The sequence below is a fragment of the Notolepis coatsorum genome (assembly GCF_963971535.1).
Source record: "Notolepis coatsorum genome assembly, chromosome: 6".
NCBI lineage: Eukaryota > Metazoa > Chordata > Actinopteri > Aulopiformes > Paralepididae > Notolepis > Notolepis coatsorum.
Window position 1 is genome coordinate 155,706,572 of NC_140170.1, and position 25,518 is coordinate 155,732,089.

The following is a 25,518-nucleotide window of genomic DNA, read 5'->3' on the forward strand; positions in this document are numbered from 1 at the left end:
TTATAAAGTAGAACTGTAATGTGTACTTTCTCAGTCAGTGCTAAGTGCAGCATCACTTTTCACATCAAAACAAAAGTAGAACTGTAATGTGTACTTTCTCAGTCAGTGCTAAGTGCAGTCAGTGCTAAGTGCAGTCAGTGCTAAGTGCAGCATCATTTTCACATCAAAACAAAAGTAGAACTGTAATGTGGACTCTCAGGGTAAAAAAAAAAGAAAAGAAAAAAAAACGTTTTTTTTTTTTTTTAATTTTTAATTTTCATGGAAAGATCTACAGGGACAGTCTCAAAGATCGACCAGTCGATCAAGATCGACGGGTTGGTGACCACTGCTTTAAACCATCCACTATGGATCATGGGTTTGCACAGTGGAAGGTGAAGGGTGTGGTGTGCTTGAAGGCGACATTTTATCATTCGAACAACAGAGGGTCCAATATGATTTACCGTTTATTTTCCCCCGCTATCTACAGATACGAAACTTCGTAACGACTCATGTCAGACATGGTCAGACATTCCTCAACATCAAGCACTGTAAACTATAATTAATGTTAGACCAGGTAGTAAAGGGGCGGTGTCAAAATTATATAAGACACTTTTCAATCAGATGATAGTTAACACAGAAAGATATAGGACTGAGTGGGAGTCAGAATTGGGGGTACCCCTTAATGAGGAATTTTGGGAAACGTGACAAATATTCACCAGTGCTCTGTAAATGTTAGACATAATTTGATTCAATTTAAAGTGATACATCTCAAAGTTGAAAGTAAATAAGATGTATCCTTGTGCATCAGCATTGTGTAACAAATGCAAAAATCAAGATGGTACCCTTACACATCAACTCTGGTCTTGTCCCAACCTACACACATTCTGGTCTGCTATATTTGATTTTTACTCAAAAGCTTTTAACAAACAGTGGGAACCCTGCCCCTTAGTGGCCATTTTGGGCTCTTTCGACGATGCTACTCTGTACTCTGGCAGTCAAAAATGGCCGGTATATTTAGGTGCTGTATTGGCTAAAAGGCTCATTTTGAGACTCTGGAAGTCTGATGCAGTACCCTCATTTGAAATGTGGATGAGAGAGCTGGGTGAGACCCTCTACTTAGAGAGGCTTAGATTTAAAAATGCAGGACAGAGAAAGGTGTTTGATAAGGCATGGGGACCGGTGTTGGATTACTTAAAGGGTCTGAGGGAGGATGAAGATGGTATATAAATTCAGTGTTATTCTTGCAACATTAATGGCTGAATGTACAATATATTCTCTGTTTTGTCTTGGCTTTTTGCCTTTTTCTATTGTTTTGATCTTTTGGTCTCTTTCCTATTTAGCAGCAAGAATCTCTTATTTAGTTATCCTGTAAATTTGGTAGAATGTTTGTTGTTATATGCCGCTGTAAAAATTGTCTTTGAAGAAAAAGAAAAAGAAGTTTGCTTGTGTGCATCAATATGGAATGTATCCAAAGTACCCAGCAATAAAAAAAAATGTTTACTGAAAAGTTAAACGAGTAAAAAACTGAATCCAGGAACAAAAATTATAATAATGAAGATTTGACCCATTGCTAGAAGCCTTAATTTGACACAAAACACTGACAGACTTAACTGACCCAACAAACTGAGCCAAATAAAAACATTAATGGTGGACAATCATAGATAGTTGATAAACATAAAATAATCATAATTAAGCATGGACCAGATAGGAGAGGCATTATGGAACATGGACGTCAGATAGGGGGGGGGGGGGGTATTATGGAACATGGACATCAGATAGGGGGGCGTTATGGAACATGGACGTCAGATAGGGGGGGAGGGCGTTATGGAACATGGCATAAGATAGGGGGGGGGGGGGGGGGGCGTTATGGAACATGGATGTCAGATAGGGTGATTGTTATGGAACATGACATCAGATAGGGGGGCATTATGGAACATGGATGTCAGATAGGGTGATCGTTATGGAACATGATTGATTGATTGATTGAAAACTTTATTAACAGATTGCAGAATGGGTACAATACAGTACAGCTCAATACACACAATTGTTAAGGGGATGCAGACCAGAGAAAGACTTTCGTCTTGTTTACATCAGGGTCCACCATTTTCAATTCATCAGGACATATATGACATACATGACATACAGATAGACAGTACTGCTACATCTATACATTTATGACATACCAGATTTGCAAATACAGTACTGTTTGTGATACAAAAGAGTCCAGAAAAGAGAGTATATACATTTGGCGTAAAAACTGTACATTGGAGGAGGTTGGGTAGGTGGGGTGGGGTTGGGTGGGTGGGTGGGGGGGGGGCTGTACATTGGAGGTGGTTGGGGGGGGGGGGGGGGGGTTGGGTAGGAGGGGTGGGTGGGGAACACTGTACAACTGTACAAGCAAAACTGTACATTGGAATATTGACAAAACCATACTTGGTAATTTACTGTACATTGTAGGGGGTTGGGTTAGGCCATGACATCAGATCGTTATGGAAGACGTTATGGAACATGACGTCAGATAGGGGGGGATCGTTATGGAACATGACGTCAGATAGGGTGGCGTTATGGAACGTCAGATAGGGGGAGCAAAACATCTATTATATCACACACAAGCTCATACATTGTTTTTATCATTGTGGCTATGATATGGTCACAGAGTGACGTTATAGTGGATATTTACACTCATGGAATCCCTCTCAACCAATCGGATTTCTCAATCAGAACTAACCGTTGTATCTCGTGTAATCTTTTCAGAAACCTGTGCGGGAGATTCTTACCTAGAGGAGGATCGGGGGGCGCTTTCAGAGCAGTCGTCAATCCCTGGGCCTCTACACCTTAACACACAAATACACAATACCTGGCTTAACACACAAATACATAACACTTTAACACACAAATACACAATACCTTAACACACAAATACATAATACCTTAACTCACAAATACATAATACCTTAACTCACAAATACATAACACCCTAACACACAAATGCATAATAACTTAACTCACAAATACATAAAACCTTAACTCACAAATACATAACACCCTAACACACAATTACATAACACCTTAACACACAAATACACAATACCTTAACACACAAATACACAATACCTTAACACACAAATACATAATACCTTAACACACTTTTGTGCATGCGTGCACACACACGCGCACACGCACACACACACACACACACACAGCTAAGCTCTCTTTCTCTCTCTCTCTCTCTCTCTCTCTCTCTCTCTCTCTCTCTCTCTCTCTCTCTCTCTCTCTCTCTCTCTCTCTCTCTCTCTCTCTCTCTCTCTCTCTCTCTCTCTCTCTTTCTCTCTCTCTCCCTCTTCCCCCCCCCCTATCTCTCTCCCCCCCTCTCTCTCCACCTCCTCTACCACTTACCCCTGGGTGCAGTTGTGGTGGCAGGTTTTACACTGGCGGTGTTTGTTGGGGTATTTAAATATGACACCCTCATCTCCCATCACCCCCTCAGGGCAAGAGGAGACACAGTGCGGTCCATCCCTGAGGCTGGTGCACACCACACACTTATCTGCCCCCTGGAGAGAGACAGACACACACACACACGCGCACACACACACACACACACACACACACACACACACACACACACACACACACACACACACGCATGCACGCACGCACGCGCACACACACACACACACACACACACACACACACACACACACACACACACACACACACACACACACACACACACACACACACACACACACACACACACACACAGAGGAATGTGGACAGAGAGAGAGACAGACAGACAGGTACACATAATTATTTCCTGATTACAAGAGAGAGTTATATTGCAATGTTTCTTAAACAATGACTCTGGACCCAAAATGGGCCATGGACCGCTTTCTTTTGGGTCCCTCCAGTGTAACACGAGAATTAATAATATCTTAATGAGCCCTGGAGCTCAGAGCAAGGCTACATTCACCCATTTGGGTCCAGAGCAGAACGCTTTTACACTAATAATCCATGCTCTGCTGTGATACACAGAGTACCACATGTAATTACATTACATTACAAAGCCACTAGATGGCAGCAATGTACAGAGAGCTCGTACAGAATCTAGAGCTTGTAAGAACTAGATTTAGTTTACTCTGATTCATTGAAGTGTATTTGAGCCCTGATAGCCTGGTTCTGGTGATGAGAACACAACATACCGGGCCAGTGCAGGTCGGCTTTCCCTCCTGTACCTCACACTCAGGATGGCAGGGAAGACACTCCCCTTTTGGATTGGCAAACTCCCGCTTCCCACTGCACGCACACACACACACACACACACACACACACACACACACACACACACACACACACACACACACACACACACACACACACACACACACACACACACACACACACACACACACACACACACACACACACACACACACACACACACACACACACACACATAAAGAGAAATTCCCTTTCAACATCTTATCACTGTAGATTAGAGTAAAAAGAAGTGGGGCAGCCAAGGTACAGCTTGCAAAACAAGTGCAGGTGCAGCACCAACTCCCCTTCCTCACCCAGGACACTCGCTTATTTTGTAGTTCAATGTTCTTGTACTGGGAGGCGACCGTGCTTTCACAGTTACAGCCCCTAGACTATGGAATAGCCTTCTCTCCTCCATCAGACTCGCCCCATCCATAGATTCTCTGCTTAAAACATACTTCTTTTCACTAGCGTTTGATTCTAGTTTGATTCTGGGTTTTGTGCTGCTTGATAGTGTATGGCTGCGTGTATATGTTTATTCTATGCACTGATCCTTGTATGCCTGCTTTACTGTATTTGAATGTGTTATTATTAGTTTTAAGGCCTTGTACAGAACTTTGGTCAACTCTGTTGTTTTTAAACATGCTTTATAAATAAAGTTGACTTAACTTGACTTGACTTGTATTGTGATCCCTTTCAGCAGATTATTAAATATGGATTATATAATTATGGAAATATGCGAGCATGGTTATGTAACACTTTACTTAATAATAATTGTGATAGTAATAATAATGATCAAGTACCTAGTAGGAACTAATGAGGAACTATTCAGTATATTATCAAAATGTTGATTAACTAGCTTTACTTAAGTCTCTGAGTAAAGAATTAAATTCCCCATTTCTGTCACGGTCCCAGCCGGGGTTCCTTCCTGAACAATGTGAACAGTGGCTTTCTGCTGCCCCCTGGCAGGCAACTCCAGATACTGAACCCTCTCAGGCATTTAGGCCTAGGTTTGCTGGCTATGATTAATGCTATTATTAATGCTATGATTAATGTTCTGCCTCTGTTCATGTTGTCTTTGTCTTTCCCCGGTCTGGGTTGTGTATAAGGGTTCATCTCTTTACATATATGTTTCCATTAAGGGTGAATCTCTTTACATATGTGTTTCCATTAAGGGTTTATCTCTTTACATATATGTTTCCAGTATGGTTTATTCTTTTTACATATATGCTTCTAGTGTGGAGATAAATCTCCTTGCATACGTGCTTCTGGTGTAGAGATAAATCTCTTTACATATATGGTTATTTTGTGGAGATAATCTCCTTACATGTACTATCTTCATTTTCATTCCGTCGTCTCTGCCTCCTCTCTCTGTAAGGGTTTGCTGTGAGGGTAGGTGAGGAGAACCCAAATGCTGAACACGATACAGAGAGAGGAGGCAGACGACGGAATGAAAATGAACAGGCTTTTACTGAGCACTGCAGAAGTAAACAATCAGCGTTTACAGAGGACAAACAAAACCGAACTTGAAAACACGAGAAACAAAACCTCAGCCAAGCTGGAAAACGTGGCAAGAATATGGGAACGGACTCGCGGGAAAACATGAGATAAACGATCTTTCACGGATAACAGAGTACACAGCACACAGTGAAACAGAACAAAACAATGCAATGGCGCGACAAGGAAGTGAGTAACAGGCAGGTATAAGTACTACCTGTTATTACTAAGGAGCGCCAGCTGGTTTAAGACCAGGCATGAACAAGACTGGTTGAATATGATAAACATATATAGTTGAATATGATAAACACATATAGTAATTGTAAAGAGAAATCTCACACTAGAAACATATAGCATATGTAAAGAGATTATCTTCAAACTAGAAATATATAGAATCTTTAAAGAGATTATCTCCACAATAAAAAGATAGTACATGTAAGGAGATTATCTCCACAAAATAACCATATATGTAAAGAGATTTATCTCTACACCAGAAGCACGTATGCAAGGAGATTTATCTCCACACTAGAAGCATATATGTAAAAAGAATAAACCATACTGGAAACATATATGTAAAGAGATAAACCCTTAATGGAAACACATATGTAAAGAGATTGACCCTTAACACTTTGAGCGCCACGCCGGGTTTTCCTTTTTACCCGCTGAATGCCACCATCGGCGTCAATGTTAACGTTAATATCGCCTAATCTATGTTTTAAATTATGGCTATGTGTCTAATCTGCCCATCGCATTATCAAAGACTATTTTCCAGTCAGTGCTGTCAAGGCAGATTGGTTTTTTATCGCGTCATTTCCGTTTCAGAGCATTTAGAAAAGCCCCCGTTTTGAAATAAAAAACAGCCCATCTGGGGCATTCTATGAAAATCGTCTTTTACTGGAATATTCCACAACGTTGATATTCGTCGGCCTTTTTATGAATCGTTTTCAAATAAACGCTAGATGATCAATATTATACGTGCATGCAAGCACATTCGGGCCGCGCACGGATAATCGCCGCGTTGATTTCCTCTTGGACTTTTACAGTGAAACCGAAAGAGGACATTTCACAAAACAGCTTATAACTTCATCAAACTTACTCTGATTATCCTAACACTGATAACATAGAGTCCTTACCTGACATCAGATGGTATACAACTGGTATATTCCAATTCCTGATCACCATTCGAAAAAATCGATAAGTGTATAGATCCAACGCGATACAGTAGAACTCCATGATCCGCGGGGCTCAGAGGATCCAGAATGAACTCTGATAACCCCGGCTGCATCAGTGGACTGGAAAATGTGGAGTACCGTATTTTTTCCCCCATTCATTTTCATTGAGTCCATTCCAAAATCCCTTATGTCATCTGGGAGACGACAGGGGGCGCTTTTTTCCACAATGATCGCCGGCGCCGCTCGGCTATACTCGGGTAGGCTCGGGTGATGCAATATGATTTCAGATCGCTAAAAAAAAAAAAAAATTCTGAGAAATCTCGTGAGTGGCTTTCAACCACCTATTAATAAACCAGAGTATTCTCGTGTGTGGCACGGAAAGTGTTAATGGAAACATATATGTAAAGAGATAAACCCTTAATGGAAACACATATGTAAAGAGATTAACCCTTAATGGAAACATATATGTAAAGAGATTAACCCTTATATACAACCCAGACCGGGGAAAGACAAAGACAACATGAACAGAGGCAGAACATTAATCATAGCATTAATAATAGCATTAATCATAGCCAGCAAACCTAGGCCTAAATGCTTGAGAGGGTTCAGTATCTGGAGTTGCCCCCCAGGGGGCAGCAGAAAGCCACTGTTTACATTGTTCAGGAAGGAACCCCGGCTGGGACCGTGACAATTTCTACCTGCTCACCTCCAACTCTAAAAGTGAACGATCAGTTAAATAATATGTCTGCCTACGCCTATTATATAACTTCTCATTATTGTCTAGGTACTTGAACCTCAAATCACTTTCAGTGTGAATGTGATGTATCACCAGAAAGTACTCAACATCTACTGTCTTTAACTATGAGTGAACACAACACATATTTAGATAATAAAGTATTCAACCTCTACTGTCTTTAACTATGAATGAACACAACACTAACGTACCCTCTTTAGATAATAAAGTACTCATCCTCTATTGTCTTTAACTATGATTTAACACAACACTCTTAACTTAACCATCTCTTTAGATAATAATAAGGTTTGAAAACATTGGACCTCATTCTCGAACACACTTACAAAAACTCCAAAAACTCTTAACTCCACTTATGAAGTTTCCGGGACAATTCTGGCACCAAACTCAATCGTGTGGATACAGCTATAGTGGAATAGAACTGACACATCTACATTCTGCTCCCATTCCTTTCACGTAGGCTATATATTTGCCATTTTGTATTAATAGTCCATATACTGTCTTTGTATATTGTTTATTGTCATGTCCTGGTCTGTACTGACCCATTAAGGAATGTACAGGTCTATTGTCATGTCCTGGTGTGTACTGACCCACTGAAGAACATACAGGTCTATTGTCATGTCCTGGTGTGTACTGACCCACTGAAGAACATACAGGTCTATTGTCATGTCCTGGTGTGTACTGACCCACTGAAGAACATACAGGTCTATTGTCATGTCCTGGTGTGTACTGACCCACTGAAGAACATACAGGTCTATTGTCATGTCCTGGTGTGTACTGACCCACTGAAGAATGTACACGCTGGGACACAGGCGCCTCCTCTGCTGTACTTCTTACAGGACAGGCACTGGTTCGGCCCGGGACCCCAACACCCGTCGGAGGAGCACAGGGGGTCACAGACGTGGCCCTCAGCAACTAAACAATAACACAACATTTACAGTCATAACCTAGGCAGCCGATGAGGACGAGTTGTTGACGAGTCGCGTGATCCTGTAGTTCAATGGCCCGTCCCTTTTCACAGCAGACATTTTGACTTGTCTTGGATGGGTAACAAAGGTGTAACCATAGATATAGAATATTCAGTATTCTATATCTATTACATTTTACATTTTACATTTAGTCATTTAGCTAAGTAATTTATCCAAAGTCAACAACTCAAAGGGTCAGTGACATTGTTCATCAAACAGTGTCGAACTTGAGTGCTACAGACTTGAGTGTATTATTAGCATAGTAGGTAGTAAAATAGGCAAGGTAGATTCCTTAGTAAGAAAGTGCATACTAGTGAAAGACAGTACAAGGTTACATACAAGGTTCGTTTTTTTATTTTATTTTATTAAAAAATATTTACTTCAGGTATTTCAGTTAAATCTACATTCTATATGGTTACGCCTTTGTTTCTCCATGTATGACAAGTCAAAATGGCTTCTCTCAGGGTTAGGGGTTTGATTCCCACTGGGGTTACCCCATGCTTAAAAAAAGAAAAAGAAAAAAATATGCCGTGCACTCGTGGTAGTGTAAGGCACTTTGGATAAAACATCCCCTAAATGGTACTGTATAGGCTATTCTCTGTCCTTGTTCCTCCATCGACTAAAAACACACCTCTTCAATCAATATCTGGGATAAAGAAAAGAGGAAAAAACCTTCTTACTGTCTTTTACTATTATGTACTTAGCTACTATGTCTATACTACTATCTACTATGTACTATGATACTATGTCTATACTATCTACTATGCTACTATGCCTATACTACTACCTACTATGCTAACATGTCTATACTACTATCTACTATGCTACTATGCCTACTGTATATTACTACCTACTATGCTAACATGTCTATACTACTATCTACTATGCTACTATGCCTATGTTACTACCTAGTACCTACTATGCTAATATGTCTATACTATTTACTATGTACTATGCTACTATGCCTATATTACTACCTATTATGCTAATATGTCTATACTACTATGCACTCAGAGTTCTCACTTGAACAATACCACTTGCTCTTAGCCGCCACCCGCCAGAGTTGTACCCCTCCTGCTGACCTGTTGTACACAACGACTATAATATACTGTGATATAAATGAGCCCGAATAATGAATGATGACGTCAGGAGCAGGGACTCAATCGGGTCATGATTGAACTCAGGTGTGACTGATTGCGGTCCGGAGGAGACGCTGAGACTATTCAAAAGCCAGTGGGACTCAGGGATCAGGGGGGGGGAGCACCTCGTTACATTGGTACCAGCACCCTGTTAGGATTCCAGGGGGGAGGGGTCGATCGTGGTTAGGTAGGACCACCGGCGACGAAGAAAAGACAGCGAGCGGCCACAGGTTCTGTATAGTGATAGGAGGGGAGGCCTAGCCTCCTGGAGCTATACGAGGGTTCGGGGAAATAGAGGGTGCTGCTGTATCTAGCTCCCATAACGCTGCACCTGACTGCCAGGGTAAAAGCCACAACCTGGTGTACACGGCGTCAACCGAGTCGTTTTCCCGGAGCGTCGGACGGCGTCCAAAGAACAGACCCCCCCGGGAGGGTCGCGCCGCCAGGGCGAAGTTAAGCTCACTGTCACACATTTCACTTAGTATAGGACATTGTATTTTAGTCAGGAATGTATTTAATATGGCCTATTTTATAATTGCATATACTGTGTAAATTGGTATATGCCTTATTGTATGTTGTGTAGTAATGTGTCCTATATATTGTGTACGAGGCCTGAGTTACTAATGTACCTAGTTGGAGGGTGGCGGAGGACGAGCAGAGAGGGAGGGGTGACTGGTAACGGGAGGTGATTCCCTAGTATTCACGTGGACCAGTTGGTCGGCTGTAGAGTGTGTGTGACTATAATGTAAGTGCATCGTGTATGTACCGTACCTCGTTCAGACTAAGGGTTTTTACCTATATAAAAGAGTGCTGTGATATCTAGTGTGCTCTACATGGAGGTGAAGGGTTTTTTCCTATATATAAGAGTGCTGTAATTTATAGTGTGCTCAACCTAATTTACCTAAGGGATGCCTTACCGTACCCGCTGTTATTCTCTGGTTCTGCTAACCCTGTCATATTCTGGAGAGGATAATAGTATCGGCCTCATGGCTCATGTGTTTTAACCAATAAACCTTGTATCTTTTGTAACCTGGTTGTGCTGTTGAATCATTGACGGGCTTTGGCAAAAAGAGCAGCTTCCCCTGCTAATGAGCAGTTTCTCCTGCTCATAGTATAACTCACGTTTTCATTACAATACTATAAACGTAATACGAGGAGTGATGGTTCACATCGGCCCTCGGCCCGAGTCTCACCGCATTGGGCCGGGGGTCGGTTCTCCTTGATGTCGATGCTCTTCGGACGCCTCTGTGGGCGGGAGCTGCCGGTGAACAGGCGCGTCCAGTTGACGGTGCTGTGGTAGCAGAGCATCTTGTTCCCCGTGATGTAGACGCCGCCGTCGTTGATCCTGCGCAGCGAGCGGAGGCCCAGGGAGGTCAGGGACGGGATCTTCATCAGCAGCAGAGAGTAGCCTCTGGGGGGGAGGGGAGGAGTCAAGGCTGTGAGTACAGTGTATAGTGGATGTTGTTGATCAAATTAAGAGAGGTTACGTTCACACTGCAAGAATTTGCGCTCAATTATTATTATTTTTTATTATTCTATTTTTTTTTGGGGGGGGGGGGTTCTGTATTTTTCACCCATCTCAATTTAGTCGTTATGCCAATTCCCTTCCTGGTCGTTGCGCGTTGCGCGTATTGCCCCACTGTCGGCCTGGGGAGGGTGTAGAACTACCACATGCCTTCTCCGATACATGTGGAGTCGCCAGCCGCTCCTTTTCACCTGACAGCGAGGAGTTTCACTGGGAGAACGTAACACGTGTGGAGGTTCACGCTATTTCCCCCAGATCCCTTCCCTGTTGAACCGACCAGTAGGAGTTTACAGTTTACAATGACCAGAGGACACACACCCCACCGGCTTCCCACCCGCTAACACTGCCAATTGTGTTAGTAGGGACGACTGACCAAGCCGGAGGTACCACTGACAGCTGGATTCGATCATAGTGTCTGCGGTGGTAGGCGAGTGCTTAGTTCACTGCACTACCCAGCCGCCCCAGAATTTGCGCTCAATTCTGATTGATTGCTCAGATCCGAATTGTTAGTTTGTTTGGCTGTTCAGATTATTTAATTATTCAAATGTGGCGAATATCACTGATTCCAGTGAGAACTGATCCCGCAAATGAACAATAATGAATGGACGTAAACACGGAGGATGCAGAAGTCACAGTTTAATGTATAAGTTGATGTGAAGTGGAGGTCAGCTAATTCATGAGCAGATGATAATGAGGGTGAGGAGGAGGTGAAAGAGAGACGTTTCTTCTTATGCGATATGCTTTAAAACGCAGACCGGTTATGATACGTCCCCTCAAGTTTTTCCTGTACAGAGGTATCAACCCAGATACTTAAGGTAAACACCTCACTATGCCTCCACTGACTACCTCCACCACAGGTGTCTTCCGTGTTTGAATTCACTGAATCCCGCCAGCATAGAATTGTGGCGTAAAAGTTGCATGAATTCCGATATGAGTCAGACTGAGGTAGCATTGCAAAAAAAAAACTGCACCACATATGAAAGTGGCCCAAATCAGAATTGAAAAGATCAGATTCCATGTGATTTGTGCAACAGATCTGAGTCACATATGAGCAAAGACATCTGATGTGGTTTTGCCTGCAGTGTGAACGTAGCCTTGGTTTTCTTTTTAGGAAATACCTCATTCAGCATGAAAAATAAAACATACCAACAAAGTCTTGGACAAAGATCAAAGAAACCATCAACCAAGAGGGGGGAAACCTGAAGAAACACCTACCATGTTGACATAAATATACATGTGAGAACATCACATGCAGATGTGTGTGTGTAAATTCATGCCACCCACAAGGCCACCACCATCAACTAAGTCATTATATGTAAGGAATAATCAACGAGTAGGTGGGCATTAAATGGTTTTAAGGCATGGCGTGAAGGCGGGGAAACACCTGACGTGCAGAGGAGTGCCTTAAAACCATTTAACATACACCTACAAGTTGATTATTCCACTTATATAAAGGAATATCTTATCTTATCCTATACCATAGCCATGTGCCAAATACAAAGGTATGTGCCATTTATTCATATTTTCAACATTATTTTCAACATTAAAATAAAATATAATTATAATAATTTATTACATGGCGTTTTCACATTCGCCGAAATGCTCGCTTGTGATTGGTCAATAGCGCGCATCAGAGGTCAGTTATCAGACAATAATGACCGCTGTGGGACAATAATGACCGCTGTGCGCAGCTGTTCGCAATCAAGCCCACTGACACACTGTTTCAGTGCAATTAGACACTGCCGGTGTTCTGCTGCCGGGGAAGCTGCCGGCGATGACAGTGGGCGGAGCAACGAGCGGAGCCAGAACCAATGTTGCGAGTCGATGTAAAATGAATTAGGTATATTGTTAGTAAGTTAGCCATGTAATAAGCGGGATAATGTATAGCTATACTCGATCATTGTCGCAAAATAATTGACCTTCACTGACGTTTAAAACACCTCGGCGAGGCGGCTCGGTATTTTAAACTCTGTGTCGGTCAATTATTTTGCAACAATGACCTCGTAGCTATACATTATCCCTTACATAATTGACATAACCACTACACCTCCCTATAGTCCCTCTACACTACCTTAGCAACTGCTTGACAACCACCTGTCACCTGACTGATGCCAGTGACAATGACCCAGAAAGCTAACGTTATGCTAGCAAGCCTTTCTGTCAATAACTTTGCCTGTGGTTAACAAACAGTGAATATGACCTGACAGTATGTTTGACAGAAAGGCTGGCTCATTGTCCCAAAATCAAAAACATTTCTTTCACGTCAAATGTGCGTGGTATTTATATCAGTCAGTCTTAGCCTCAGGTACAATCATTGTTGCAAGTTGAATTGCGAGGACGGGATGTGCCATGATATGAAAGGATTATCCAAATCCAGCCTCTCCACATACCAATCTGCTTTGCTAGCTCTTATCTTGGAAAAAGAATAATCGCCCAATTATGCATGCATAATTACAGAATAACTGGCTGTGTCTAACACAGCAGTGCAAAACCATTCATGGTGTGTGATGTAAGCGCACTGATGCCAGAGTGCATTCGGTTGAATAGCAAGAGACACTATACCAGAGGTAGTCTAGTATACTATTGTATATTAACACTCTTTAGACAGACTGACTAATAGACCGGGCTACTAGGTTACATATATTTGTGCAAGGATCTTTCTCTCCGTGTGCATAACATCTTTGCAATTCAACTCGCAAACATGACTGTACTTGAGGCTACAAGTGGCAGTGATATACAGTAGATACCATACATATTTGATGTGAAAAAAAGTTATTGATTTGGCGACCATAAAATGTCTGACTAGCACAGCTATGGGTTACAGGTTATTCAGATCATCATTATCTGAAATAAATTTGTTTTTAAAGATTGAAATACTCTAACCCTAACTAACCTTACTGTCATGCACTTGTCCTAATATACTAACCTACACTATAGCACTCAACACTTTGATGAACATTGTTACTCAGCTGATAGAGTTGTACCCTTCCTGCTGTCTTGTTGTACAAAACTTGTAAGTCGCTTTGGATAAAAGCGTCAGCTAAATGACTAAATGTAAATGTAAATGTGGCGGATTAATTTAGAACGTCATCTTGAGCCAAACTACGTGTGCATTAAGCAGTTTTAACGCACACCTGCCGGCCAATCAGAAAAGAGTATTCACACAGGCCGTGGTATAAGATATTAGAATGCCTTTTATAGAGTACATTGAGGAATATAGATCAGTTTTCATAATATAGCTGAGTTAGTGTGTGAATGTTACCATGACAAGATATTGTTAGGGAACAATGACAACTAAATAAAACATGTTACTGTACCTTTTAGAGCTTACTCCTCTATATGGGATGGAAATTAAAGATAATGAGAAAGAGAAAGATGTGATGAGGAGAAGGATATGAGAGAGAGAGAGAGAGAGAAGAGAGAGAGAGAGAGAGAGAGAGAGAGAGAGAGAGAGAGAGAGAGAGAGAGAGAGAGAGAGAGAAGAGAGAGAGAGAGAGAGAGAGAGAAGGATGAGAGAGAGGGAAAGGGATGTGATAAGGGGAAAGATATGAGAGAGAGAGTGATAAGGAGAAGGGATGAGAGAGAGAGAGAGAGAGAGAGAGAGAGAGAGAGAGAGAGAGAGAGAGAGAGAGAGAGAGAGAGAGAGAGAGAGAGAGAGAGAGAGAGATGAGAGAGAGAGAGAGAGAGAGAGAGAGAGAGAGAGAGAGAGAGAGAGAGAGAGAGAGAGAGAGGAGAGAGAGAGAGAGAGAGAGAGAGAGAGAGAGAGAGAGAGAGAGAGAGAGAGAGAGAGAGAGAGAGAGAGAGAGAGAGAGAGAGAGAAGGAGAAGGGTATGAGAGAGAGAGAGATGAGTAGACATGACACACGGCAAGACAGTGAGATTCATGCAGGTGGTAGTCTAGTCTACAATGCTGTTAAACAGGAGTGGGCAATATGACAGTCTTAGATCATAACCGGTTAAAAACGTCATCATGACATGACAAGGAAATATGCTTAACCCTTTCACTACCACACTACAGACTTCTGTAGTATGGTAGTGAAAGGTTAACCTTCTGTAGTGTGGTAGTGAAAGGGTTAACCCTTTGTAGTGTGGTAGTGAAAGGGCTAACCATTTGTAGTGTGGTAGTGAAAGGGTTAACCTTCTGTAGTGTGGTAGTGGAAGGGTTAACCTTCTGTAGTGTCATAGTAAAAGGGTTAACCTTCTGTAGTGTGGTAGTGGAAGGGTTAACCTTCTGTAGTGTCGTAGTAAAAGGGTTAACGAAGAGCAAAACCTATATCTGCATAAATAAAGTGGGGAAAAACCTCTTATCTGCACTTTGCGAGGCACTAATACCTGGTCGGTATTGATATAGTCCAAAAACTGTGTATTGTATTGTGTATTCTTAAAAAATTACATTCTGCAAGAAAACAACCCTTTTTTAGTTTTCTCAAAAAAGTGGCCTTTTCAGACAGGAGGTTTTGCTCTTCTGGTGATATTTTGGCCACATCGCTCACCCCTACAGTTAAATACACAAGTAGACATGAGTTCTGTAGTTGCTTACTAATAGAACAAACAGTTAGATAAAACCAAAATAAAATAGAACGCAGAAAATGAGACGCAGAAAAAGGTGTTCACCTGTAAAGTGTTCTGCCTTGAATTGTTTGGAGGTTGGAGAAGACCGACAGATCAGACATGTTCTCAGGCCACGACTGGATACTGAGAATATCTGTCAAGAGAATATCACGTTTCAAACACACAACCACGCTTCAAGCACTGTATTCTGTCACAGTGACATCTAAGCATTTAAACATTTACAAACACACTTATAATTCCAACGTAACGCACATACACACACACACACACACACACACACACACACACACCTGTTATCTCCCGCACGGTTCTAAAGACTTTCAGTTTCTCTGGCTCCAGGGGTGGGATGTTGTTGTACTCATCACTTTGTGTGGAGGGAAAAGTGAGTATCACTTACAAGAAGCATTCATAACGGACAGATCACTTCTATCAGTGAGACATAACTGTGAGAGAAACAAGGCACCTATACAGCTCCTTCAAGGGAACCAGCTGATGTATGTCAGTAGGTCTCATGGTGACCACACTGCATGGTGAAGCAATGGTTATTCATGGTATGTACAGTAGTGATACAATAAAAGGTGTGTACAACCATCCATCTAACTTAATGAAATCTATGATATATTCAGAACAGTATAAGATAAGATAATCCGTTATTGATCCACTTGGGGAAATTCGGTGCGTCATAGGAGCATGGGGGTACAGGTACGGGCATGATAATAGTAAAAGACATAAATATAGGCGATAAAACTATAGTAAAGATAAAAAAATAAGCAGTGTAAACATAACTAACTCTGAATGTAAGAATATGAGAAGTAAACCATGTAATCGAAGGTGAAGATGAGGGTCTGTATGCCCTATCAGTTATATTATATGTTATAAAAGAATAGGGGCGATAAACACTTAGAATCTGAATATATACTATGAGTAAGTAAAGTATACACAGGTGTATCATTGCATGTTTTAGAAAATTTAGAGGAACGCACCGGCATTATGGGAAATGTGCTTACCGTCTTCTTACAGTCTCTAAGCACATTTCCCATAATGTTGGCATGTTCCTTTAACTTAATGAAATCTATTTAGAACAGTATAATAATAAAATAAAAATAAAATAAAAAGGTGGATAAACTCGATTTCAGAGGTAGGTGAACTCAGTTCAGGTGGGTTTTACCCTCCGCTACCTCCTGCTCACCCTTGGATCCCGGTCACCAGGAAGTGAAGGCTTCCCTGGATCTTGGTGCAGTTGATGAAGCTGTCGATGTTCCGGGAGTCAACAGTCTGTCTGTTGGCAGTTCCTGTGCCACGGCATGCTGGGAGAAGGAGAGGAGAGGAGAAATGAGGAGAGGAGAGGGGAGATGAGGAGAAGAGAGGAGAAATGAGGAGAGGAGAAGAGAGGTGAAATGATGAGAGGAGATATTAGGAGAAGAGAGGAGAAATGAGGAGAGGAGAGATGAGGAGAAGAGAGGATAAATTAGGAGAGGAGAGATGATGAGAAGAGAGGAGAAATGAGGAGAGGAGAGATGATGAGAAGAGAGGAGAAATGAGGAGAGGAGAGATGAGGAGAAGAGGAGAAATGAGGAGAGGAGAAATGAGGAGAGATGAGGAGAGGAGAAGATATGAGAAATGAGGAGAGATGAGGAGAGGAGAGATGAGGAGAAGAGAGGAGATATGAGGAGAAGAGAGGAGAAATGAGGAGAGGAGAGATGAGGAGAGGAGAAATGAGGAGATGAGAGGAGAGATTAGGAGAGATGAGGAGAGGGGAAGAGAGGAGAAATTAGGAGAGGGGAGGAGAAATGAGGAGAGGAGAAATGAGGAGAGGAGAGGGGAGATGAGGAGAAGAGAGGAGAAATGAGGAGATGAGAGGAGGAATGAGGAGAGGGGAGATGAGGAGCAGAGAGGAGAAATGAGGAGAGGAGAAGAGAAATGAGGAGAGGAGAGGAGAAATGAGAAGAGGGGAGATGAGGAGAAGAGAGGAGAAATGATGAGAGGGGAGATGAGGAGAAGAGAGGAGAAATGAGGAGATGAGAGGAGAGATTAGGAGAGATGAGGAGAGGAGAAATGAGGAGAGGGGAGAAGAGGAGAAGAGAGGAGAAATGAGGAGAGGAGAGGAGAAATGAGGAGAGGGGAGATGAGGAGAAATTAGGCGAGAGGAGAGGACATGGTTCACATCTGTACCATCCAGGCAGAGACCCACACAGGGTTCACACCTTTACCTTTTGGGCAGAGATCCCCACAGGGTTCACATCTTTACCTTTTGGGCAGAGACCCACACAGGGTTCACATCTCTTCATCCCGTGTTTGTCCACCTCCATCTTGTCCGGAGGGCAGCTGCTCACGCAGGAGCTGCCATCCACCACAAAGTTCCCTGTGAAGAAGAAGAAGAAGAAGAAGAAGAAGAAGAAGAAGAAGAAGAAGAAGAAGAAGAAGAAGAAGAAGAAGAAGAAGAAGAAGAAGAAGAAGAAGAAGAAGAAGAAGAAGAAGAAGAAGAAGAAGAAGAAGAAGAAGAAGAAGAAGAAGAAGAAGAAGAAGAAGAAGAAGAAGAAGAACTGTATGAAAAACTGTTTGGTTAGATGGCTAATAACTGGATGATGTGAATGGTATCAAGTGAGGCCATGGCCATGGGTTACACTGCTTTTCATTTAACAATAGCCTACACTGCAATTAAAGATTTAAACCCTTCAATATATTACAGCAATACAGATTAGTGTTGTCACGGTACCAAAATTTGGTTTTGATACCAATAAGTCAAAGTATCACGATACCGGTTCTAAAGCGATACCACGGCCAATCCATGTTAGGTGAGGGCTGTGCGTGACGCAGAGTTTGAGGGGACTTACTGGGACACTGGGCCACACAGATGGAGCCATACTGGTATTTGGCACTGGGGTTGGGCTCCAGCTTGAAGGTATGCTTGTTGTAGATGAGGGTCTGGGGACACTGAGGCGCGCAGGAGCCTGAGTTGTTGAAATTCCGGCAAGCCTGCATAAGAAACGTAAAGCCATGTATGATATTAAATGCTTAGCTTATAGATGTTTGCCTGTTGGTCTGTTTGTGTGTGAGTGTATGATATTATAATAATAACAACAACAACAACAACAACAACAACAACAACAACAACAACAACAACAAACACAATAATAGTAATTATTATTATTACTATTGCAATAACTGAGCAACGAGAAACTCACAAAGCAGTCTGTATCCAGAGGTCCAGTGCAGCCTCCTGCACACTCCATATGACAACATTCACTCGGGCTTATTCCAAAACAACGGCCATTGCACTGAGGGGCGCACACAGTCTTTGTCACTAAGAGAGAGAGAAGAGAGCCACGGTTCATTGAGACATGGCTGATTGGTTGGTATAGTGGAGAGAGTGTTGTTTGATAGTGGAGAGAGTATTGGTTGATGTAGTGGAGAGAGTATTGGTTGATATAGTGGAGAGAGTATTGGTTGGTATAGTGGAGAGAGTGTTGTTTGATAGTGGAGAGAGTATTGGTTGATGTAGTGGAGAGGGTATTGGTTGATGTAGTGGAGAGAGTATTGGTTGATATAGTGGAGAGAGTATTGGTTGATATAGTGGAGAGAGTATTGGTTGATATAGTGGAGAGAGTATTGGTTGATGTAGTGGAGAGAGTATTGGTTGATGTAGTGGAGAGAGTATTGGTTGATGTAGTGGAGAGAGTATTGGTTGATATAGTGGAGAGAGTATTGGTTGATGTAGTGGAGAGAGTATTGATTGATATAGTGGAGAGAGTATTGATTGAGTTGAGTTATTGTATGAGGAGAGATGTAGGTGTAACTCACAGGTCTGGCATGTGTCATTCCTAGGGCCCCAACACGGACTATCACCGCACAGTTCGTGACAAGGCTCTGAGATATAAGGATAAAGGACGTTGTTAAGGAGGGTATATAAGGATGGAGAAGGTTGTTAAGTTTCAAGTTTCAAGTTTCTTTAATAGTTGTCATACAGAAGTACAGAATACTTTTATACAAAATGCTTCTTACTGTTACGCTCCAGAGACTGTGCTAGACAAGATAAGTATGAAATAAAATAGTATAGCATGTAAAAATAGAGGTAAAAATAGAAGTCACGTACGTAGACACAGTGTTCAGTATATACATATGTACAATGTTCGATGCAGAATAGAAGTAACTGAGTTACCATACAATATACAATATACTATGCAATATACTAATATACAATACTATATAGTGCAAAGCAGAAATGGGATGAGGTACAATTTAGGTACAATTTACAGTAAGGTGTACTGAGGTATGGGTTGTAGTGCAAATCCTTTACCAATAAATATAAAGTGTGTTTAGGTGTTCTAAAGTGTGGAGAGTGGGTGCTGCAGTGTGTTGTTTGTTTAAAGTGAGTGTGTGCGTGTGGATGTGTGTGCTGTGTGCATTTGGTGGTTGTTGCATAGTGTTATTGTTCGTTGAGCAGCCTGATGGCCTGGGGATAGAAGCTTCTTCTGAGTCTTTCTGTGCTTGCCATGAGACTCCGGTATCGCTTGCCTGACCGCAGCAGTTCAAAGAGGCAGTTGTTTGGGTGGCTGGAGTCCTTGATGATTCTCTTAGCCTTACCCCTGCACCGCTTGTTGTAAATGTTCTGGAGAGTGGGAAGCCCCCCTCCAATTGTGCGTTCGGCTGAACGTGCCACTCTCTGTAGTCTGCTTCGGTCTTGTGCGGTGCTATTCCCAAACCAGGAGGTGATATTGCCAGTCAGGATGCTCTCTATTGTACATGAGTAGAAGTTCTTAAGGATCTTCTGACTGACTTGGAACTTCCTTAGGCGCCTGAGGAAGTAGAGGCGTTGTCGTGCCTTCTTCACAACACTGTCAATGTGTGTGGTCCATGTCAAGTCCTCGGATATGTGGGCTCCGAGGTACTTAAAACTGTTCACTCTCATGCGGTTAGGTGGCGTAGCGGAGATTGCGTTCGTCACCAACCCCGGAGCTGTGAGCTGGATTCGCCTGTTCGAATCCAGCTCACAGCTCCGGGGTTGTCACCAGCTTGGCTGGCCGTTCACACTAATACAATTGGCTGTATTAGAGGGTGGGAGAAGCTGGCGGGGTGGGTCCGGGTCGTTGTAAACAGCGACTCCTACAGTTCGGTCGGGGCGCCTGCTAAGCGCGGATAGGACCTGAGTGGGATAGTGTGATCCTTCCACACGCTACGCCTCTCAGGGAGGATCCGCGCTGCCAGGTGAAAAGAAGCGGTTGATTGGCTGGATGTGTGTCGGAGGAAGCACGTGATAGCCTCCACTCTCCCAGATGATCTGACTGTGGGGGGTAAGTGCGCAGCGACCAGGAAGGGGATTGGGAATTGGCATACGACTAACATTGGGATGGGAGAAAATCGGAGGAAAATGGAGGGGGAAAAAGATAAAAAAAAAAAAAAAAACTGTTCACTCTCTCAACCGGTGCCCCGTCGATGCTGAGGGGGCTGTAGTCCCTGACCCCCGACCTCCTAAAGTCCACAATCATCTCCTTTGTTTTGCTGACGTTCAGGGAGAGGCTGTTCTCCTGGCACCATCCCGCCAGGACCTTGACCTCTTCCAGGTAGGCCCTCTCGTCGTTTGCAGAGATCAGGCCCACCACTACTGTGTCGTCAGTAAATTTGATGATTGTGTTGTTGTTCCGCTGAGCCACACAGTCATGTGTGTACAGGGAGTAGAGGAGGGGGCTCAGAACACAGCCCTGGGTGGCCCCTATGTTGAGGGTGATGGATGAAGAGGTGCAGTTGCCTGCTCTCACCACCTGGGGTCTGCCCGTCAGGAAGTCCAAGACCCACTGGCAGAGGTCATAGTTCAAGCCCAGGTCCCTGAGCTTGGCTATGAGTTTGGAGGGGACTATGGTATTGAATGCTGAGCTGTAGTCGATGAATAGCATTCTCACATAGTTCCCCTGCCTCTTGTCCAGGTGTGATGCTGCTGTGTGCAGCACATGGGCTATGGCGTCCTCCGTGGACCTGTTGGGGCGGTATGCAAATTGCAGGGGGTCCAGGTTGATGGGGAGGGAGGAGCAGATGTAGCCCTTTACTAGCTTCTCAAAGCACTTCATGGCTATGGAGGTGAGAGCTACAGGGCGGTAGTCGTTGAGGCAAGCAGGCTTGGATTTTTTAGGTACAGGGATGGGTATATAAGGATGGAGGAGGTTGTTAAGGATAAGGGAGGTTGTTAATGAGGGTATAAGAATGGAGGAGGTTGTTAAGGATAAGGGAGGTTGTTAAGGGGGGTATATAAGGATGGAGAAGGTTGTTAAAGAGGGTATATAAGGATGGAGGAGGTTGTTAAGGATAAAGGAGGTTGTTAATGAGGGTATATAAGGATGGAGAAGGTTGTTAAGGAGGGTATATAAGGATAAAGGAGATTGTTAAGGAGGGTATATAAGGATAAAGGAGGTTGTTAAGGTAGAGAGCGTATGTAGTATATGTGTAGGTGGTGGGGTGACGTGGGGTTGTATATACAGATTACATATAAGTGTCATCACAGCTGATGGCCTCTATGATTGGTTCCACTCACTCTGAGGCCCGTTGTCATTGATGATGACCTCGGTCGTTCCATCCTTCACTATATCCAGCCAGTTGACCTGAGGGGCGAAGCTCAGGTACCTGTTCTGGATGATCTGGACGCCTCCCTCCAGGATCTCTGCAGGGGTAGAGTGCACGCATGCACACACACATGAACACATGCATGCACGAGCACACACATACATATGTACACATGCGCACATCCATACACATGCACGTGCACACACACACACACACACACACACACACACACACACACACACACACACACACACACACACACACACACACACACACACACACACACACACACACACACACACACACACACACATCAAATGTTAATGGTATGTAGATAATTACCCAAACAAGTCAGAACAGGCAGGTGAGTCACAATATCAAACTCTGCTGTTGTAGTATTTCACAATCTACTATGTACTATTTCTGAGTACAGTAGCTATAATGTGCGTGAGCTAATGTTACACTGACAGCTGGTCACATATTGCAAAATATATTCCAGGGAATTCCCATCAGGACACCTGCTCACTCAGACACACTGTGGTGCTGCTCAGGTGTGGTAGCTAGACGAGGCAGCAACACTGTACACAACTGTAATGTCCAACCTGCTACATATAATGTGATACTCCTATACTAACACACACACACACACACACACACACACACACACACACACACACACACACACACACACACACACACACACACACACACACACACACACACACACACACACACACACACACACACACACACACACATTTAGAATCTTTATTTATGTCCACATAAAGACAATGTTTAAAGGACACAAATATTATCAGTGTACTTGTACATTGTGGGTTATTCTGATACAGTCGTGCCCAAATTGACAGTGGCAACCAAAGTTACACACACACATGGATGATGAACCTGACAATCAACACACAGCTCATGGATACAGATAGCAGCGTCTTCTCCAAAGTGCCCGGCTGCCAATAATTGCTGACACTGAGCAATATCTTGCTAATTGTTTGGCTCTTCTCTTCGGAAGACCGGCCATCTGAAGGACTCTAACACCCAACTTATGGACATGACCCAGGCTTCCAAATATGAAGACTAAAAGTTTACAGTTGTAGCCGAGTTGTGATATGGTATGGTCTAACAGTTGATATTTTAACATTTTGGTTGTGAATGCTTCCTCTAGACCAGGGGTGGGCAATTATTTTTCCCGGGGGGCCGAATGAGCAACTGAAAATATGTTGGAGGGCCGGGCCAAAATTCCAAACTCAATTATGCATAATATACATTTTATTTCTATATAAAAAGCAGTAAATGGCATTGTTTTGACCCCTGGTAAGAGTGTATGTTATTATTTGGCAATTAAAGGGTGAGGTTAGCTTTCAAAAATATCATTTATTCAAATAGAATTTATTTCCAAAATGATAAACAAAATGTGAAACATTAATAACAAAGGGCATGTATGAAAAAGTGCTATACAAATAAAGTTATTATTTTGAGTTTCATATACTATTGAAACAAGGATTTTCTTAGCTTTCTAAAGACATCACATCATCTTATAGCCAAAATAAACAAGACATGTCACTGAACTGTGTAGAAAAGTGTCCCAGTAGCCTTTTTTACTTTACATGCATATATTAAACATTTAATGTTTTCAGAACTGTGCAAAAAGAAAAGAAAAAAAAATCAAGTGTCCCATTTCACTTGTTATATTTCCACATTTTAGTGTTTTTCAGCTCTTTTTTTTTCATTCAGTGTGATACATCCAGTCTCTGTTGAGCTTTAACAAGTCCATCAAAGTCAGGTTGCATGTCTGAGGTGGAGATGCGAAGCACAGCTGCCAGATGTTCATCAGTGAGAGAGGATCTGTACCTGGACTTGGTAAATGTCATGACTGAGAATGTCTGTTCACATATAGGTGGATCCAAAGAGAACCAACATCTTCTGAGCATGTCTCCTCATGTTTGGAAAGTTCTCCTCCTTGAGAGCAGAGTAGAACTCTAGCAGTGATGCTGGCTTAAAGTGCTCTTTCAGTAGTGAATCAGACTGCAGGTCAATGAGTTCAAGCTGAACATCAGTGGGTGCACTATCAACACTGCAGGTAAAGGGAGAGGAAACCAGCTGCATTTCATCCTCAACCTTTTTGAAATCTTGAAAACACCTTGAAAATGCATCATGCAGTGCTCCCAACATGGATGAGTACCTGTGCCGGTGATCAGCTGATGGTTTTACTTCTTTCAGGGTTTTCATGTGTTTGAGATTGTTGCTGCTTAGTTGCCTTGAAATTAATTGCAACTTTGTCATGAAGGCTTTCACATGGCTATGCATTTCATGAGCAAAAATGCCCTTGCCCTGCAGTTGTGTGTTCAGTAGGGATGGGTTGGTACCGTTCACATTTGAACCGATACGGTACCGGTACCTGTGAATCGATACCGGTACCCAACGGTACCTTTTTTCCAAACTTCAAATAACCACACTTTCGACCGTTTTCGGCTTGCCCCGACTGCTTTGTTGTTGAATCAAGTCAAATCCTAGGTAAGCGTATATTGTGCGTGTGAACGTTGACATGAAAAGAAAAAAGTTAAAAAAAAAAAAAAAAAAATATAAAAAAAAAAAAAAAAAAAAATTATTATCATGTAATCTTTCGCGGGCCGGTCAAAATCATCCTGCGGGCCGTATCCGGCCCGTGGGCCGTACAATGCCCAGGTCTGCTCTAGACTGTAGTCAAACGTGCACAGAACCTCTCTGTTATTCTCATTAACAACAACAACAACAACAACATCGGGGGTGTTTGCTGAAATATCAGAGAACAGTGAATTGTCCCTACACAGATTGAGCATATATGGCTTCACACTGGTGTGCTTATACAGTTTATATGTTGCAGGTGACCCGAGTGTGGAGCTGACACTGTCTGCAATCAGATCCACGATCCTATCATGCCTACAAATGTAAAGCCCTTTGTATGCATGACAGCCATTGAGTATGTGAGACATGGTTTCTGTTGTCTGTTCGTGACCATGGTGTATGCAGTGTGGGCTATGACTGCCAGGGAACCAGATGGAAAGGTTGAGCATCGATGGTAAAACCTGTAGCCTAGCTTTTAGAGTGAAAAT

At 42.7% G+C, this 25,518-nt stretch overlaps 1 protein-coding gene across 3 annotated transcripts in view; it reads right to left on the reverse strand.

Moving 5' to 3' along the window:
• Positions 1 to 25,518, reverse strand: part of erbb3a (erb-b2 receptor tyrosine kinase 3a) — a 72,221-nt gene that overhangs the window by 21,863 nt on the left and 24,840 nt on the right. For all 3 annotated transcript variants that reach the window (XM_084316181.1, XM_084316182.1, XM_084316180.1), the window contains exons 4-17: positions 22,383 to 22,508; positions 19,661 to 19,726; positions 19,045 to 19,163; positions 18,694 to 18,835; positions 18,108 to 18,221; positions 17,049 to 17,166; positions 16,150 to 16,223; positions 15,902 to 15,992; positions 14,606 to 14,623; positions 10,957 to 11,174; positions 8,439 to 8,571; positions 4,179 to 4,272; positions 3,376 to 3,530; positions 2,757 to 2,813 (exon numbers count right to left, since the gene is read on the reverse strand). In XM_084316181.1, coding sequence (XP_084172307.1) covers positions 2,757 to 2,813; positions 3,376 to 3,530; positions 4,179 to 4,272; positions 8,439 to 8,571; positions 10,957 to 11,174; positions 14,606 to 14,623; positions 15,902 to 15,992; positions 16,150 to 16,223; positions 17,049 to 17,166; positions 18,108 to 18,221; positions 18,694 to 18,835; positions 19,045 to 19,163; positions 19,661 to 19,726; positions 22,383 to 22,508 — 1,525 coding nt within the window. The remainder of the gene's footprint in view (positions 1 to 2,756; positions 2,814 to 3,375; positions 3,531 to 4,178; positions 4,273 to 8,438; positions 8,572 to 10,956; positions 11,175 to 14,605; positions 14,624 to 15,901; positions 15,993 to 16,149; positions 16,224 to 17,048; positions 17,167 to 18,107; positions 18,222 to 18,693; positions 18,836 to 19,044; positions 19,164 to 19,660; positions 19,727 to 22,382; positions 22,509 to 25,518) is intronic.